The 18,870-nt window shown below is 34.8% G+C and overlaps 1 protein-coding gene across 12 annotated transcripts in view; it reads left to right on the forward strand.

The window, feature by feature from the left end:
• The window catches only part of SLC25A40 (solute carrier family 25 member 40), a 45,172-nt gene that overhangs the window by 18,753 nt on the left and 7,549 nt on the right, over positions 1-18,870 (forward strand). For 6 of the 12 annotated variants that reach the window (XM_027847968.1, XM_027847967.1, XM_027847969.1 and 3 more), the window contains 6 exons: positions 864-923; positions 6,237-6,343; positions 11,818-11,885; positions 12,864-12,985; positions 13,997-14,170; positions 17,117-17,226. In XM_027847968.1, coding sequence (XP_027703769.1) covers positions 864-923; positions 6,237-6,343; positions 11,818-11,885; positions 12,864-12,985; positions 13,997-14,170; positions 17,117-17,226 — 641 coding nt within the window. Of the gene's footprint in view, positions 1-863; positions 924-2,301; positions 2,344-2,628; positions 2,799-3,449; positions 4,079-6,236; positions 6,344-11,817; positions 11,886-12,863; positions 12,986-13,996; positions 14,171-17,116; positions 17,227-18,870 lie in introns of those variants that run through there. The other 6 variants (XM_027847975.1, XM_027847976.1, XM_027847965.1 and 3 more) reach the window with 6 other exon arrangements.

An 18,870-nucleotide genomic window follows, 5' to 3' on the forward strand; every position in this document is an offset into this window, starting at 1 on the left:
ACAGATAAAAGCAAGCACAAATATTTGTAATGTACATTCTTAATGACGTCTGCCTGACTTTTGATATGGTTATTTATACTTGATCCTGACTATACTGTACTGATTTAAGATTCTCCTGCCATAATTTTCACAAATGTAATAGCACAGTGTGGTGGTAGAATTATTTTCTAACTATTCAGTTTAAATTATTTTTCTCTTTGCTATAACTTGTTATTTTAAAATAATAATGTTATTAATCTTAATTAAAACTAGGGAAATGATTAATAAGTATTGAATGAGTGAAGTTGTAACTTCTTGAATATTTGAGCAGAATTGTGAAAGCTTTCATTTTATTGTTTTAAAGAACTTTTTTTTCCATATACAGTGTACTAATAATATGGTTCTAGATACTAATGAAGTGTCATTTAGAATCAGTACTGCATTTGAAGAAATACTGTTTTAGAGTACAGTTTAGTGGTTGTGAGAGAATCTTGCCTTAGTTTTTCTCTATGCTTCTCTTTGAAAAAGATTCTAAATGGTACAAATTAAATGCTATTCAGAAGCAATAGACTTCTGAGAGGATATTTTTTTAAAAATCATGTTTAGGGGGCAGCTAGATGGCACAGTGGATAGAGCACTGGCCCTGGATTCAGGAAGACCTGAGTTCAAATTTGGCCTCAGACGCTTGACACTTACCAGCTTTGTAGCCCTGGCCAAGTCACTTCACCCCACTGCCTCACCAAAAAAAAAAAAAAATCATGTTTTATAGAAATCTTGTAAAAATTAATGATTTATGGTACTATATTTTGTGTTTCTCGAGAAGAAATTCTAGTTAATTAAAGGCATTATGTAGCCCTCTAATTGTCATTCATGTCTTTTTATAGTGACACCTTTGGATGTTGTTAAAATTCGTCTCCAAGTTCAGAACAATCCTTACCCCAAAAGTATGTACAATTTTAAAGTTATATGTAAAGGTTATGCGATTTTTAATTGTACCATATTCATTTGTATGTATACAATGTTCCTTTTTTTCTTGGCTTTAGTAAAGTTTCCTCATTGTTATAATAATCCCAAAGTTCTTATTAAACTAAGTGGCACAATGGATAGAATGCTGGACCTGGAGTCAGAAAGATCTAAGTTCAAAACAAGCCTCAGGTACTTACTAGTTATGTGGCTCTGGGCAGATCACTTAACCTAAGTCTGCTTCAGTTTTTTCAGTTGTAAAGTGAGGATAATAATAGCACCTTTCTTTCAAGTTTGTTAGGAGGATTAAGTGAGGTAATATTTATAAAGTGCTTTGCAAAACTAAAAGTGTTATGTGCTATATAAATAACTTTTTATTATTATTATTATTATTATTATTATTATATGACACCTTTTACTGAGAGTTGATTGTTTAAGTACTGTCTTTTTCCTTACCATAACTCTTCCTTCTTATTTGGTCACCTCAGTATATCTTGGTAAAGATAAAAAGGAAGCTTCCTTTACAGTGCTGTTTATTTTATTTCATGCATTTAAAAGTACTACTCTCAGAATGGATAGATAGGCATAACCAGGCCACTAAAGGTGTTTGTGACACAGGAAAGGTTAAAAACTCTTCCACTTAGTCATCCCCACTAAACTCAGGTCACTCTATCCTTTTCCAGGCTTGATCCTATGTTACTCAGTTTGACTATGTATTGTCCTTTATTCAAACTCCTTGTTCCTTCTCCTTTAATCACTCAGGCCTTGCCAAGCTATTGTGCTGGAATGTCTCTACTATCCGCCTTTTTCACTTTTACTTGAATGCTCTTGAATGTAACTGGAGAAATTCATACAACCAAGCTGTGATTAGGTCCACTGCAAATATGTTACCTACTCTCAGCTGAGCCTTCACTGCTGCATAATAATTCTTTTATTCTTTCCTAATTGACTGTCTGATGCTGATAACAGCTGTTCTGAGTTTTCTCTTCTCAGTATTCTTATGTTTATTCCTTTCCCTCTTTTTCTCTGGAGTTTACCATGGAAATGGAAATCATCTGTCTAGATATTGTCTTTTGTCATGCACTTTAAAATCCATCTACATCATCCCTCATTCTCTCTCATTTGTCTCTGACAAAGAGGTGGTCTTTCCCCTTTCTAAGTGCAGCCTTTTCAGCTCCTTCACTTGATGTCATACTCTCCCATCTTCTTTGGAAACTATGACTTTTTTCATTTTTAAATGGTAACTTCAAAACTCTGGGTTCTATAGATAGTGTTTTGTTTTGTTTTGTTTTTTAACCTCAACAGATCTGTTAAATCTGAAATCTGTTCAACTTTATGCACTGGCCTGTAATCTTCTAGGTTCATCAGTTTAGAGGTGGAAGTGACCTTAAAACATAAAAGGTGAGAAAGTACCTTAAAGGTCATCAGAGTTCAGCTTCCTTTTAGTGCTCTTTTCATTTATGTTATACTGTATTTAGATCTTCCTTTTCTGCTTACTTTATTTTGCGTTATAGTTCCCTGAATTCCTTGTATATGTTCTTTTTATGACACAATGATAATTACTTTATGTTCATATAAAACAATTATTAGTAGTTTCCTGATGAATACTTGTTTTTTCTCTAGTTTTTTGCTTCCCAAAATAGGATGAATATTTTAACATAAAAGGGCCTTTCTTTCTGTCTTTAGGCTTTTTGGAGTTTATGTGCTACAGTGGAATTGCCACTTGCCATGTCTGTCACTTAATTCTGAATTTTTGGACCAATTGCTATCCAGAACCAATTCACAATTGTAATAACAATGTATTTGTGTACCTAACTCCGCAGCATTGACCATAACCATTTTTGCTCATCTTAAATGTAAGGAAAAAGTTTTAATTTACATTCTCATACTTTTAATGGCTTGGAACTATCTTTCACTTGATTGTTGATACTTTGCAATTCTTCTTTTGAAAACCATTCATTCATATCCTTTTACCACCTATCTACTGGGGAATAACTCTTTGTTTTATATTTGGTTCACTTCCTCTATATATTATGGATATCAGAATTTTATCAGAGATATCTGATGTAAAGATTGTTCATCTACTTAATGGTTTCTTCTAGATGTATTCATTTTGTTCATTCCAAAGCCTTTTAATTTGAAGTAATAATTGTCTGTTTTATCCTTTACATATTCTTTTTTCTCTTGCCTTATTTGGGTAAGAATTTTTACCCAGCTGAAGTTTTGAAAGATCCTTCAGTTTCTACCTAATATTTTTAAAAAATGATTTGGCATTTTATTTTAGGAAATGCATCCCTTTGAAACTTTTTGTGGTATATAGTTCAAGATAATTGGTCTCACCCTAATTTTTGTCAAAATACTTCCAGTTTTCCTAGCAGTTGTTATAAAATAGGGAGTCATTTCCCCATTAGTTTATATTCATAATAACTCAACAGCAACAAATAACTGTAGTAACCCACTTCACAGAATTGTTGTGAACATAGTGCCTTATAAATCTGCAAGTGAGTTGTTATGGTGATCCTAGAATACCCCTAATTGAGGATTAGAGGCTAAAACTAGTTAGGGAGTGAAACATGGTACAGGTGGGAAAAACATTGGATTTGAAGTCCTTGATTGTGGAGTCTCTGAGTTTGAATCCTTTATCCCTCATCTTGGACTTTTTGGACATTGGACACTGCACTGAATTGTTTCTTTTCCAGGCTTAATTATTATGCCCTTCATGCACTCTGTGATCTAGCCAAAATGACTTTCATGCCATTTCTTGTACTTGGCATTCTATCACCTGCCTCCAACTTTGCACAGGATGCCCTTTTTATCTGAAATGCATTCCTTCATTACCTTTATCTCCTGGGATCTTTAGCTTTCTTCAGAGTTCTTGGCTCATATGGGACTCCTGTGGGAATTCTGTACTGATCTTTCCCTAGACTCTCCTTCCTCAGATCATTTGTATATATGAACTTATGTTTACATATTTTATTTTTCCTCTTCCCAGTAGAATATGAGTTCCTAGAGGTCAGTTTTTGTTCTCTTTTTTGCCTTTGCTTCCCCTGCACATGGTACAGAGCCTTATACGTGAAAGATTTTAATAAATTTTGGTTGGATTGGATTGGGAGATTGCCAAGTCTGGGAACAGCAAGTAAGCCAATTCGAATGTAATTGTAAAGTGTATGAAGAGAGTAATGAAATGTGTCCAGATTGTGAAGGGCTTTAAATGCCAAGCTGAGGAATTTGTAAAATTTTATTTGATTCTTGAGCGAGGAAGTGATATGGTCAGACTGAAACTTTAGGAACATGTAGGTATAGTTCTTTAAGAATCATCCAGGGGTGCTAAAGCTTAGAATGAGGTGAGGCAGACAAGAAATGCTAAGGATGACCAAAAAAAAATTTTTTTTTGTTTTTGTTTTAGATATATTAGGGAAAAGAAGAAGATCAAGGAAGAGATAGGAGCTATGCTTGGCATGGAAGGGACAATGATAAGATCAGAAAGAAGGGAGAGTTGCTCATCTCTTATTTTACTTCTCTTTTTTATGCCAGGGAAAGTAATCTCTAAATTAGAGAATACAGAAAAAAGTGGCTAATAGGATATTGGAGCCCAAGATAAGTAGGGAAGATGGTAAGAGACCACCTATGTGCCCTTAATGAGTTTTGAGTGACTGCTTCAGAGGAACTACATTCTCACTAAGATAACTGGCACAGTGATCTTTGAAAGAAGATAGAAAATGGAAGACAGTACTCTAGGACTGAAGAAGGGTGAATGTCCCAGTTTTCCAAAAAGGGGAAGAGAATGAAGTCTGAAACTATAGGCCAGTAAGCTTCTCTTTTCTTCCTGACCAAATAAGTAGTGATCACAAAGAACAAGCATAGATTCATCAAGAACAAGTCATTTAATACTAACCTCACTTTTCTTTTTGATAAGGTTACTAAACTGGCAGATCAGAAAAATTATGGAATTCGTTTTCCTAGATGTTGATGAAGCATTTGAAAAGTATCTCATTATTCCTGTAGAAAAGATGTGGGCTACACTATGGTATAGTTAAGTGAAATCAAAACTGGCCAGGTCAAAAGAATCATGAGCATTTGGAAGAGATCTCTGGTGGAGTGACCCTGAGACCTGAGTTTGACCCCATACTGTTGGCCATTTTTATCAATGATTTAGATAAAGTCATAAGTGGAATACTTTTCAGATTTGATGCAAAGGTAGGTAGCAGGGAATAGCCAACAGTTAACAATGTCAGATTCCAAAGCCATGCTGTAATGATAGGCCAAACCTAATAAGATGAAATATAGGGATTGGACTTTTGATTTCGTTGGTACAAGGAAATCTCCTCCTACTAGTACAGGTCAACGCCTTCTTGAAGCTTACAGTCTTGTAGAGTTGCCTAGAAAATTGTGAGGCTCAGGGACTTTCTCCAGATCACAGAGCCTGTGTGTGTCAGAAAGTAGTCATGAACCCAGGTCTTCCTGGATCAGAGGCTAGCTTTCTCTCCACTTTGCCACACTGCCTTTCAAAAAGTTAAATTTAATACAGGCAAATGCAAAGTCTTATACTTGTAAAGTTGATTTTGTAACCCAAGTTCAGGATGGGGTAGTACAGCTAGATAACAGTCTGAAAAAGACCCATGCATTTTAGTGGTCTGCAAGCCCAATAACCAAAAGAAGCTAACGTGATCTTAGGCTGCATTATGAGAGACCTGGTGTCCAGGATAATGGAGAGGGTCATCTTGCCCTGATCCTCCCTGTTCAGACCATATGTGGATGCCGTATTGTGTTCAGTTCTAGATGATTAGCTCAATTGTCAAATGGGCAACAACCAGAATGGTGAAAGGATTGGTGAAAGAGGCTGGGAATATTAATACTGGGGAAAAGAAGATAGCTACCCTCAGGTACTTGAAGAGCTATGTACTAGGAGTAAGATATGTTCTACTTGGGCTAAGAGAATAGACCTGAAATCATTGAATAGAAGTTGTTTAAAAAAAAAATTTCTTTTTAATACAAGGAAAGTTTCCTAACTAGATCTATCCAGAACTGGAATGAGCTGCCTCAGGAGGCAGTGGGCTCTCCCTCGCTGGAGATCTCTTAAGTAAAAACTGAGTGACCATCTGTTAGATCTAATGTAGAGACTTTCCTTGTTCAAATATACTACAACTAGATGTTCTCTAGGATCTTTTACAGTTCTGACATTCTGTGATTCTCTGATCAGGGGTTAATTTTCAAGATCAGCAAATAAACTTTCAGGGTACATATCTATAAAGGGAATGCCATTATTTGAAATGACTTCTGGTATTTTTCATTAGGAAGATGCTTTTTGTATTGTAATGGACTGATGGATCATCTATATTTCTGTGATGAGGGTAGCAACAAAGCATGGTACAAGAAGGCTGGCCGCTTCAGAGGAACATTGGTAAGGAAATTACACTACATCATAATTTTCCATTTTTAAGTCCTATGCAGTAATGTAAACTCTCTTTATATCATCAATTCTTAGTTACCATTTAGTAGAAATTGGAAAGGACCACAAAATCTCTTCCACTGCCTGTGTGACGTTAGACAAGTTACTTAGGTTCTTGGGCCTCAAATTCCTCATCTCTAAAATGAAGGGGTTGGACTCTATGGCCTTTGAGGTCTCCTCTAGCCTGAGGTCTGTGATCCTAAATGCTTTTCTGTTCATTCCTTTATTTACATTCTCTGCTCTGTTGATGGTTTTTCAATATGCATCCTACTGCTTGAAGATGGTTTTATTTCTCTTCCGTTATTTATTTTGGGTAATATGTACGTCTTGCTTAGGCCAGAGCAAAGTTTGAAAAGTGATGCTGCCCATTCTCACTAAGAAGAGAAAAAGAAGGAGTTGTAAAAATTAAGGACAGGGAGAATGACCTGAATATCTTTTCATCCTTTCCCTTCACTCAGATTTGATTCCCACTGGACAAATTCATTTGCTCTCTCTAAGCCTTAGTTTCCTCATCTGTAAATTAAGGAAGTTGGACTACATAATCTCCAGTGTCTTTTCTAGCACTAACATTCTGTGATTCTAAAATTATGTGATTTTGAGGTCTTTGTAGTGTGAATAATTTATGGAATTGTTATAAATTCTTAGGGGCAGCATGGAGTAGTAGTGGTGTCAGAAAACTGGAATTCAAGGCTCATCTCTGATACATACTGGCAGCTTGACTCTAGGCAAGTCCCTTAACCTTTCAATGCCCTAACAGCTCTCTCAAGACTATTAAATGAGAGAATAAGTTGCAGATTTGCATTAGTACTAGAAGTTTCCTCATCAGGGGATTTGCTATACAAATGAAAGCACAAATCCAAACTAAGAAAGAAATTACTTTATATCATACACCCATATTAAACTAAAGCAGAGCTGAGAAATGTTAGAATTATGACTTAATTATGACTTGTAGGCCAGTGACTGCTGTTACCTGCCTTTATGCCACCTTTGTGAGCTCCTTTGCCCCTCATCCCACCCACTGCTATGTAGGCAAATCATTAAACATAATCTCTGCCTTCAAAGATCTTACAATATAGTTGGACACAGCACAACTGAAGTCCCTTCCAGCTTGAAACCTATGATCTTATGATACATTTCCCACTAAATAAGTAGTCAGATATACAAATACCTTTCAGTAGGAGAAATGTACATGTTCATCTTCAATTGCAAAGGTTGTTCCCCTTCAGTAATAAGAACAATGCAAATTGAAGTAACTCTGAGGTTTCACTTCATACCTATAAAATTGGCAAAGGTGATAAAAGAAGGAAAAAGTATTGGGGAGGTCCTGGTAGTGAAGGCACACTAATATTCTAATAGAGCTGTGGAGTGTTCCAACCATTCTGGAGGGCAATTTGGTATTATATGGAAAAAATCACTAAACTTCATATCTTTTAACCCCCCAGTGATGCCATTCACTGGGCATTTACATCAAGGAGATCAAAAGCAGGAAAAAGAAAGGTTTTGTATATAATAAAGAAGAGTCATTGCAGTATAACAGATCAATAGCTGGCCTCAGGAAGACCTTGAGTGAAGTCCTGCCCCTGATAACATACTGTCTGTGTAATCCTGAGCAAGTCACTTAACTTCTCATTGGATTAGGCAGCTCCCTGTGACTGTAACTTGTAGAGAAGGTGTAAACCTGCATTGGTAAAGGGAGTTCCTTGTACCATTGAGTGTACCATTCCATTCTTTAAGCCCTATATAAAACAGATATGAATAGAAGCATTCTTTATGGTAACAAAAAAAAAAAGTGAAATGCAAACAAAATGGATAGTCCTTCATTGGAAATAACTGAACAAATTGTTGTGTATGAATGTAATGGAATTATGTCTTTCTCCCATCTCTACCTTTGCACAGGCAAGGAATGCATTCCCTCCTTACTTCCTTCAAAGCTCAGTTCAAGTGCCCCTTGCTCCTGTATAAGACCTTTTCTGATACTCTCTTCTTAACTGGTAGTGCCTCTTTTCCTCATTCCACCCTCCCCCCCAAATTCTCTTGTATTTGTTTTGTAGGTGTGTGTGTGTATGTGTAAGTACATACACAAGCGTATATATCTGTGTGTGTGTGTGTATACATACATACACATATCTATATCTACATATGTTCTTGTGTAGGCTGTTCCCCCTATAAAATGTAAGCTCTTTGAGGTTAAAAAGTGTTTAATTTTAGTCTTTGTATTCCCAGTGCCTTGCACAATGCTTGATCCATAGTAAGCAATTAATAAATGCTTGTTAGTGGATTGATAAATATGCCTTATTAGACTTCGAGTTTGAACAATTTTTCAAGTGGTTATTGAAAAGGTGTATTTCTTTTGAGAACTTTCTGTTCTTAACCCCCTTCTGATCATTGAATCCTTTCTTCCCAGACCACTGTGTTGGAGGGGTTCCAGCTGCACTTGACACACAGCTCAACTCACTTTCCAGATAACTTTTCTTCCTTCTCACCACCTACCTTGCCCAATGTGGGCACTCTTCTGCTTCCCTCTCTGGTTCATCTTTTCATGTTGTCTTCCCCATTGGAATGTAAGCTACATGAATGTAAACATACATGATGTACACATTCTTTTCTTTTGTTTCTGTTCCCAGTGTATAACAGTATGCCTGGTGCTTAATAAATGCATCTGGCTTTATCTATCTAGCTATCCTTCCTTTAAATTCTTTTAAATATGATCTGATAAAATCTGTGCATGTCAGACTGTTTCTGCCATTCCTTACCCTTTTCACAAACTTAACTGCAACATTTCCATCATTTACACCCTAGCAATTAATTTGAGGTCAAATTCAGAATGAACTTTCACCATGTGATCACCTTTTGAAGAATTAAAACTTAAGAAATTGTTAGTTCTATTTTTGACATAACTGCCTTCCTCCCCTCCAGGGATGTCCATATAATTTAAGTCTCCCATCACTACTATATACTTCATGCCAGATTTAATTTGTTCTCTGAACTCATTTTCTTTTTCTATTTGTTCGATCTTTAGTATACTCTGATGGCATATGAGTTCTCTTTCTGCCTCTTGATTTTCACCTAAATGAAACCCATTCCATTAACCCCATATAGTTCCTGGATTTCCTCCCACAAATAACTACCAATGCTTCCTCCTCCATCATCCTTTTTACCTATCCTACTTCTTTTGACTAAAATATGTACTTAATAGATCAATTAAGATCAGTTAAGAACCATAGGTCAATCATGGTCTAATCCCATTGAGTCTGTGGTGTCTGAGTTCAAATTCTTTTCTTTATGATAAGCTCCCTAATTCACCTTGCTTTTTAGTCATGTTTTGTCTGAACATAAACATCTGATGTTTTTTATTAATATTTCCTTTCTTGGATTTTCCTATAAACTCTTCAACCACAATTCTTATTTCTACACTGTAGCTACTTCTCATGGAATCTGGCTTGGTGGCTGTTGTCTCCATTCTCCTTTTCTATATTTCTATGAAGTATCTCATTGGTATTTTGGTTACTATGGTACGTGTGAATCAATTTGAGCAATATTGCCACCTTTACTATATTGGTTTGACCTAGCCATGACATGGAATAATTCTCCACTTGACTCTTAAAATTTTTGTTAAAATTGCTTTATCGTTGATTTTCTCTGGGTTTTATGTGTCTTGTTAGATTAATGCCCAGTCATTTAGCATATTTTGTCATTATTGTAAATGGTGCTTGCTTTTTGATTTCTTTTTTTGTTAGTGATAAAAATTGATTTTTTTTTCAGTTGACCTTATAGTTATTTTGCTGAAGCTCTTTTTTTTTTTTTTTTTTTTTTTGCTGGCTGTTGGGATTTATAAGTAGCCACCACATGATCTACAAATTGGAGATATTTAAATCTCTCCTTTGCCTATGCCTAGCCCCTCGGTGTTTTTTCTTATCTCATAATATTTCAAAGATTATGATGTAGAATGAGAATGCTAAGTGTAGGTATTCCTATTTTAATACCCCTTGTGGGATATTGTCTACTATTTGTCCATTATATTTAATGCTATTTTTTTTGTTTCAAATACTTTTTTGTCTTATTAAAGAAAAGTCCTCTTTTAAAATGTGTTTCTGTCAACTGCTTTTCCTGAAGATAATTTATGGGGTTTTTTTTACTAGTAAGATAATTAAGCTTACTATTTTCCTAATATTAAACTGTCCTTGCAATTCTGAAATTAATAATATTTGATCATAAAAATAATTATTGGTAATAATAATAGCTACAGCTATAATAATAATATAGCACTTTAAGATTTGCTGGGTATTTTACAATTATTTCATCCTCACAACAACCCTTTTGAAGTAGGTGCTGTTATTATTCCTATTTTCCACATGAAGAGACTGAGAGAGGTTCAGTGTTGCCCAATCATACAACTAGTGAGGAAGAATTCAGGCTTAAGTCTTCTGACTCTTAAGTCCTTGATATATTGCTTATTCTTGGCAGTATGTATATGATAATTTTGTGTCAGTGTTCATTAATTAATACTGCAGGCCTATATTCTTACTTTCCCCTCAGCAAATTTTTTTACAATAATCTATGCAAGCATGAAAGGCATACTTAACAAGGTTATTAATAGAGAAAAGGGGAACTTTCAAAAGTAGTATTCTAAGTAGACCTCTACTTTATCATCACCAATTGATTAAAAATGTAGAGAATTATAAGTAGTATCACCAAGGATACTATGAAGTAGTGAAATGGAGAGACAGTGAAAGAAGTGAAACACATTCTGAAGTTATTTAGAAAGTTAGAAGTTTTTTGGGGCAATAGGCAACAATGATTGGAAGAATTGGGTCTATTTATATACACTCACATATGTATATATGTGTGTGTTTATATGTCTGTGCAAACACACATACATACATATACATATATGTAGTAATGTATATATAATAATGACATTTCAATTTGTAGTTTATCTTGCATAGCTTTATAAGAACTTCAGTTTTGGAATCCCAAAGTTGTACTGCTATACAAATAAGTCTAAGGCTGGAATTGATTCTGGTAAAAAGAAAAGTCATTTTGCTTTTTTATGTTGAGAGAGAACTACTTTTTCTAAATGTACATGCATAATGAGTCAGAATAGCAGAATGTTAGAGTGGAAAAGGTCTTAGTAATCGATTAGTTCAATTCCAAGCTACAGTGGAAGTAGTTAATTGAGGGAAACTGACTTGGCATAGGTAATACAACTTATAAGTGGCAGAGCCAAGATTCAAACTCAGATCTTCCTAATATTAGCTCAGCATTCTTTGTATATATTACAGAGGTAGATGTTTGTTTGTTTTTTTAACATGAGGTTAAAAAAATAATTAAAATTACAAAGTAGATTAACAAAAATTACTACCAAATCTATATGTCAGTAAGTTCAGAAGAACATTATTAGTCATTCTTTTCCAATTATGTTTTAGGATGCCTTTTTGAAAATTATTCGAAATGAGGGCATAAAATCCTTATGGAGTGGTCTTCCCCCTACACTGTGAGTTGGAATTTGATTTTTTTATACTACCTGTGTTTTGTCTATGTACGATGTTACAACAGCAAAATGGGCTAACATATTTTAGTAATATTATTGCTTTCTTTCATTTATAAAAAAAATAAAGTATTTCTAATTCTCTAGGTTGGCTTGCCCCTCATACTGAAGAACTGAGAGATATATATAATATGAACTATATTATGATTTACATTTCCTGTTCTAATAGCTTTCTTCCTCTTAAAATTTCACACAATAGCTGTTGTAGTATATGAGTTAATATATCAACTAGTAAAGTAGGTTTTAATGATAAAATTATAATCTGACTTTATGTAGGAAAGAATTGTATCTACAAAGCCATTCCTTTGAAGTGACAGGATAAAATTTTGTTTGTGGCACAAAGAGTAGGTGATTTGCACAAAGTTAGTAGCTATTGCCAAGATTAGCACCCATGTCACTCAACTATTTTTCTTTCCATTAGATCTCATTCATAGACTGCTTTTTTCCCCTCAAAATGTTATCACTGAGCTCTTTCAAGTACCACATAGTACTTTAGGTAGCTTATATAGTCTTACATTATAAATTTATTTTCCATGTTTATAAGATGAGAGTGTCTATGCCTTGGTTCTTGGTTGGAATAACATGTAGTATTTAATTAAAAACATAACTTGGTGTCCTTTCAAGTGTGACATCCAGTGTCTCTTTAGTTTTTGCCTAAGGTATTTTGATTTTTCTTTCCTCCCTAAAAGTAGGTTTGTGTGGGATAGGTTGTTTGCCTTATTGAAGAGGTGGACAAGATAGGCCGGAAAAGTTTGAAAATTGCTGCTTTAGAGTACTTTGCTATAATCTTCAACCAACACAAAGTTTAAGGGTTTTAGATTTAATCTAATTTAGCTTACTCTTATAGTGAGTAGTACCGCTTTGTTTTTAAGCATGCACTATACCTTCTGGTCTTTGTATTCTTAATTGATCTATCTCTTTCAGAGTGATGGCAGTTCCTGCTACAGTTATATATTTTACTTGTTATGACCAACTATCTTTATTTATGAAGTCTAAAGTAGAAAATGAAGCCTTCATACCAATTTTTGCTGGAATTGTGGCAAGATGTGAGTCATAATTCTATTATGTTATTTTTAAATTTCAATTTGTCATGGTGTTACTTCATTTGCACATCTCCTGTAGGGTAAATAATACCAGCATCATTCCAATAGCATTGGCACAGAGTGCTTTTCTTTACAAAGCCCTATGCAGAAGCTGAAACTCAGAGATGAAGCAGTTTATTCAAGGTCTTAGAGCTCACAGATAGAAGGGCTTCAGATTCCAGGTCTAATGTGTTTTCTGTTATACCCTGCTGCCTTAGGCATTATATAATGCAGTGTTTTTGCGCTTAATGGACGCTCAGTAAATCGTTGATTTACATTGTTGCGGTCAGGATTAAAAGGCCTTTTTATAAACAGTTATGCATTTCCACAACAGTATGAGGTATCTATCATAGAACAAGAAGTTCCTTGCCAAACTTAGCTTTGCCTTCCTTCTGAAGACATAGCCTTTGAGTATATGGATCCAGAATTCATCGAACCAAATGCATCAAGTACAAATCTAGGTTACTTCAAGATTGGTTGACTTCTGTGTGTCTGGATGGTTTCATATCAGCTTTAAGATCATGCTAACTTCCAAGGACTCATTTGAACCCAAGATGATTCTGGACTAGGCTAGAACCCCCAGATACTTCTCCATCCAGACATAGATATTCAGAGTTGAATGAGAGGCAGGATAGCTTATACCCATAATGAGAATGAAGTTTGAAGGGTGCTGGTTTGAAAGAGGTTTTTGCCCTAGTCTTTGTAAAGTTATATTTATTATACTTGAATGGATAGGAGATTGGAAAGAGAAGAAACAGGCTGTCATAGGAATTTTTGTAAATGCTGTCTCAGAAAATAGTGCCTCATCAATATGTGGAAAACCTGTAGTGATTAAAAAAAATGTTATAATACCATGGTGGCAGTATATATTTTGGGCTTAAAATTTAGAGAAATATGGAACTTTTATTAGCCATAAGTGAAACATTAAATTATGCTTTTTATGTGCATATTGACACATGTGTATATTATTTTCAGTAGGTGCAGTAACTGTAATAAGTCCCTTAGAGTTGATTAGAACCAAAATGCAATCCAAGGCATTGTCTTATAAGGAATTACATCTGTTTGTCAGACGGAAATTGTCACATGATGGTTGGATTTCACTCTGGAGAGGTTGGAGTTCTACAGTTATGAGAGATGTACCTTTCTCAGGTAGGATTTACCTTTTTAATCTATGCTGAATTTTGGATTGTTTTTGGTTATTTATATGTACACTTTGTGAGTGAATCATTTTTTGAGTTCCTTAGGGGCTATGTTATTATCTTTTGCACCTACAAAATACCAAATCATTGCTGAGCTTCTAAACATTTGATAGTGTTTGAATAAATTAATGAGGGGACCTATATTCAGCATATTTATAATCCAGGTTTTGTCTCTTTTACTCTGCCATTCGATTCACATTTGACCAAATCATGGTCTGTGGATATAAGCTTATTTTAATATTAGTCTGAGCTTAACATAATTAGTAGGGTAAATTAGTGCTGCTGCAAAAAAAAAAACCAAAACAAAATAAAACATTAAGGTCACCGATGAATAATTTGGGGTTCCAGTAGAGAATGGGATTATTTTTTACCACTGCTATCCATAGAATCTTCAAGTATAACTGAAAGTTGATTTATATGAATTTGCCTTGTTGTATGGACCATCGGTAGGAAAATATCTCACAAATAAGGGGATCCTAGTTGTTGAGGAATTATAAGATTATGAAAAGGAACCAGTACAAAGTAACCACTCTTTCTACAATTGAGGGATAGTATTTAATGTCAAACCACAACAATTTCTACTTGTCTAAGACCTAAATAATTATGCTTTCTCCTCCTTCTTGTTCCTTTTCCTCTTTTCTTCATTACTCTCTTTTTTATCCTTTTCCTCTATTACCATTTTCCTTTCCTTGCTTCTTTCGTATGTGTTGACATGTAGTCTTTTGAAATGTAAAATACCTATTTAATCCTAGAATTATATAATTTAAAATCAGTTGAACATAAGTATCTCAATCCCATCCCCATCCCAAACAGATATCTAATCTCTTTTAAAGGTGTCCAAAGGAGCTATGGCAGTGCTTCTTTGCAGCCTATTCCACTGCTTAATCTTAATCAGTAAGAGCTTATGTTTAATAAAACCTGTTTTCAATTTAACTCTACTTTCTGTCTTCTAGTCTTATGTAGAAAAATAAAACATTAATCAGCATCTTCTTATATATTAATAAGTTATGTATTTGTCAGAGGCAGCTGGTGGCATAGATCACTGAATTTGAGTCAAGAGCACTTGGGTTCAAATCCTGCCTCAGTCACATATTAACTGTGTGACCCTGGGCAAGTCACATAACCCTTTTCAGCCTCCATTTCTTCATCAGTTGTTGTGAAGATCAATTAAGATAATGTGTACAGTGCTTTGAAAACCTTAAAGAGGTACATAAATCCTTGCTAGTATTATCACTTCTCTAAACTTCTCTTATATGTTTCCTTATTTCAGCTGTTATGTTTTTCATAGTACCTTTTCCTCTAATTTTTTGTACATTTTTTAACTCTCTAGTTTTTCCACATCTTTTTTTTAAGAAGCAAAGGCTAAAACTTAAGCTGAACCTAAGAATTTATTAACAGTTTGAACAATAATGACTTTTTAAAATATAGAGATTATTTATTGGTTCTTGTATATTATTCTCCTTTCAAAACACATCCTATTATGGTGTGTTTATGTATGTTTTAGCAGTAATGCATTGCTAAATCACAATTTCATTATCATTAGCTACCAAGTTTTTTGTTATTCTTATGTTTAGCTAGTCTTTTCCCACCCTCTATGGGTTTTTTGGGGGGTGAGGGGAAGAAAAGGGGGAAATAGAAGAAAGGAGGACCTGACTATAGCTACCAGTTGCTATCACAACATAGAAATTAACTATCTGGCAATTAGTAACACTTTAATAATAAAAAATGTAATTCAAGATACAATGTATAGAAAGAAGTTAAGTTCTTCTATCTTTAAACTTGAAAGGTTACCAATGACCGAATTTATTCTGATTTCAATTTTAACTTATAGACTGAGGTAGCAACTTATCCTGATTCCTTTCTAGGAGTTAGAAACATTCTAGAAAGTACTTTTGAACTTGGCATTTATATGTGGTTAAAGTTCACTTCAACTGCCTCGCCTTATCAGAAAGAATTGGTCAGTTCTCCTCAGCTCACATAATTGACTGAATTGCAGCTCTTTGTATGTTTTTCTTCACAGTCACAACAAAGTGGTCTCTACTGAGAGATCAAAAAAGTTGGACTCCATTTGGTTTCCCTAGAACTGCTTTTTTTCCAGTCAGAAAGTTAACCAACAGCTGCTTATGTGTTTCCTTCCAGTTAACCTGGTTTTTTTCCATTTGTTAATACTTAAGTTTTGTTTTTAAGTCATATTAGTCATATTTAATTTCTGAATAAATTCTTCCCAGTCCCCTTACCATCTTTGTAACCTCCTTTGTAACAAAGATTTTTAAAAAGTTCAGCAAATCCAACTGAAAAATCAACTGCATCTGATAGTGTGTTATACAATATTTCCATACCCATAGTCTCTCCCATTCCTGCAGTGAAAGGAGGGAGATGCATTTTCCTAACTCTTTTCCTCAGTCAAGGTTGGTCATTATAATTACACATCTTTCTATTTTTTTGTTTTTTTTAATGTTCCTCTTATAACATTAATGAAAAGTAATCATAGTACAAAGTTTTTGATAAAGAAATCCTTGAGTAACTAGGGGAAAATAAGATACTACATTTAAAAAAAAAGAAAAGAAAAAAATTCTTGAATATGTGCCTCTAACATAGGGGGAAATAAGGTGGAATTTTTATGGAAGTGTTGGTGTGGATTATTTAGATTTTTATTGATTTTGTTAAATATTTCCCAATTACATTTTTATCTGGTTCACCTTCACTCTTGACACCTCTGCATACCACCTGAAATGTGCTTGAGCAGAGAAAAACTGATCAGAAAGCAAATAATCAATGGCCTATGTTGGTTCTGTCCCAGTTAGAGTTTTCTTTTTCTCCATTTATTAACATAATATAAATTTGTAATATCAGATTTTATATTTCACTTCTCAATATTTCTTTTCTGTTTTCACAGCAATGTATTGGTATAACTTTGAAGTGTTTAAGAAGTGGCTTTGCAAAAACTCTGACAAACATGAGCCAACTTTTGTGATTAATTTTGCTGCAGGGGCAGTGTCTGGTTCTGTGAGTCGTTTTTCTGTTATTAATACTTCAGAATAATGATGGTTATATAATTTAAAATTATATATATAACTACTAAATGAAGCAATGTGTAAATACAATTTTTTTCCTGTGGGGAAAGGGGTCTGATCATAAAATTTATTGGCATAGAAAACTCTTTGTATGGAAACTCCTTCTAACGATGCAGATTACCAGTTCTCTGTAGCTAATGCTTGTAAGGAGTTCCTTGGGTGGCTGAAATGTTAAGTGACTTGCCCATAGTTTTCACAGTGAGTGTGTGTCAGAGGCAAGACTTGAACCTAGGTGTTCCTGACTCTGAGGCTAGTTCTCTGCTGTTGCACATACTGCTTCTCATGTCACGTAGCTTTCCTAGACATTTAAAATGTTTTTTTCTAACAATAAATTTAGCTAATCAAAAATGGTTTTCTGAAGTATTTACAATACTATTTAAACAAAATAAATCAAATGCTTTAACTATAGTAAAATATATATAGATACTAAAATAAACGCTTTCTTAAAAGGCTATCTTACATTGACAATCTGTGACGAATTTTTGACTAACTTATATAGGGTTATAGATTTAGAGCTGGTGGGGATTTCAAAGGCCTTCTAGTCTAACCCCTTCATTTTATAAATGAAGAAACTGAGGGCCAGGGAGTTTAAATGACTTGTCTGAGGTCACACAGGTAGAGTCAGAGGTGGACGAGCCCTTTTTTTTGGGGGGGGGGCTAGACAGTGGGGTTCAGTGACTTGCCCAGGGTCACACAGCTGGTAACTGCTCTGTGTCTAAGGCCACATTTGAACTCAGGTCTTCCTGAGTCCAGGGCCGGTGCTCTATCCATTGCGCCACCTAGCTGCCCCAGACAAGCCCATTTTTGAACCTTGTTAGATCATTGGTATCTGTAGATAGCTGTTAGTAATAATTTATATTTATGTTACTTGTACTTTCATGTGTATTATCTCATTTATCAATCCTAATTTCCTGAGTGCCTGATAGTGCCTCCTAATCACTTTATATTTATTGTGTACATCTTCTATTGATTTATCTCTGAACATGTATCCTCCAGTAGATTGTAAGTCAGCTCCTTGAGGACAGGGACTGTCTTGTCTTTGTATTTATATCTCTAGAGCCTAGCATAGTTTCTGGCACATTATAGTTGTTGTTTAGTTGTCTTTCAGTTGCGTCTGTGTCTTTGTGGCCCTATTTGGGGTTTTCTTGGCAAAGATATTGGAATGATCTTTGTCCAGCTCATTTTACAGATGAGGAAACTGAGGCAAACAGGGTTAAGTAACTTGCCCAATGTCACACAGCTAGTATCTGAGGCCAGATTTGAACTCAGGAAGATGAGTCATCCTGACTTTAGGCCTAACACACTCTACACTGTACCACCTGGATGCCCAAAGGCCTTCCCTCACTGGGGATTGAACTGGGTGGTGGTAGTGAAAGTGCTGAATGTTAGTGACTAGATCACCAGGGATTCTGGCACCTTAGTAGGTGGTTAATAAATGCTTGTTGATCGATTCATTTTAAACCATATTATATCTTTATGAAGTGGGAAGTACAAGTGTTATTTACATTTTGCATTTAAAGAAAGACTCAGTGAGTTTGTCACTTGCGAGAGGTCTGACTAATTGCAAGTTCATATT

This window comes from Vombatus ursinus, unplaced genomic scaffold, assembly GCF_900497805.2.
Source record: "Vombatus ursinus unplaced genomic scaffold, bare-nosed wombat genome assembly UNPS02005459.1, whole genome shotgun sequence".
Taxonomy (NCBI): Eukaryota; Metazoa; Chordata; class Mammalia; order Diprotodontia; family Vombatidae; genus Vombatus; species Vombatus ursinus.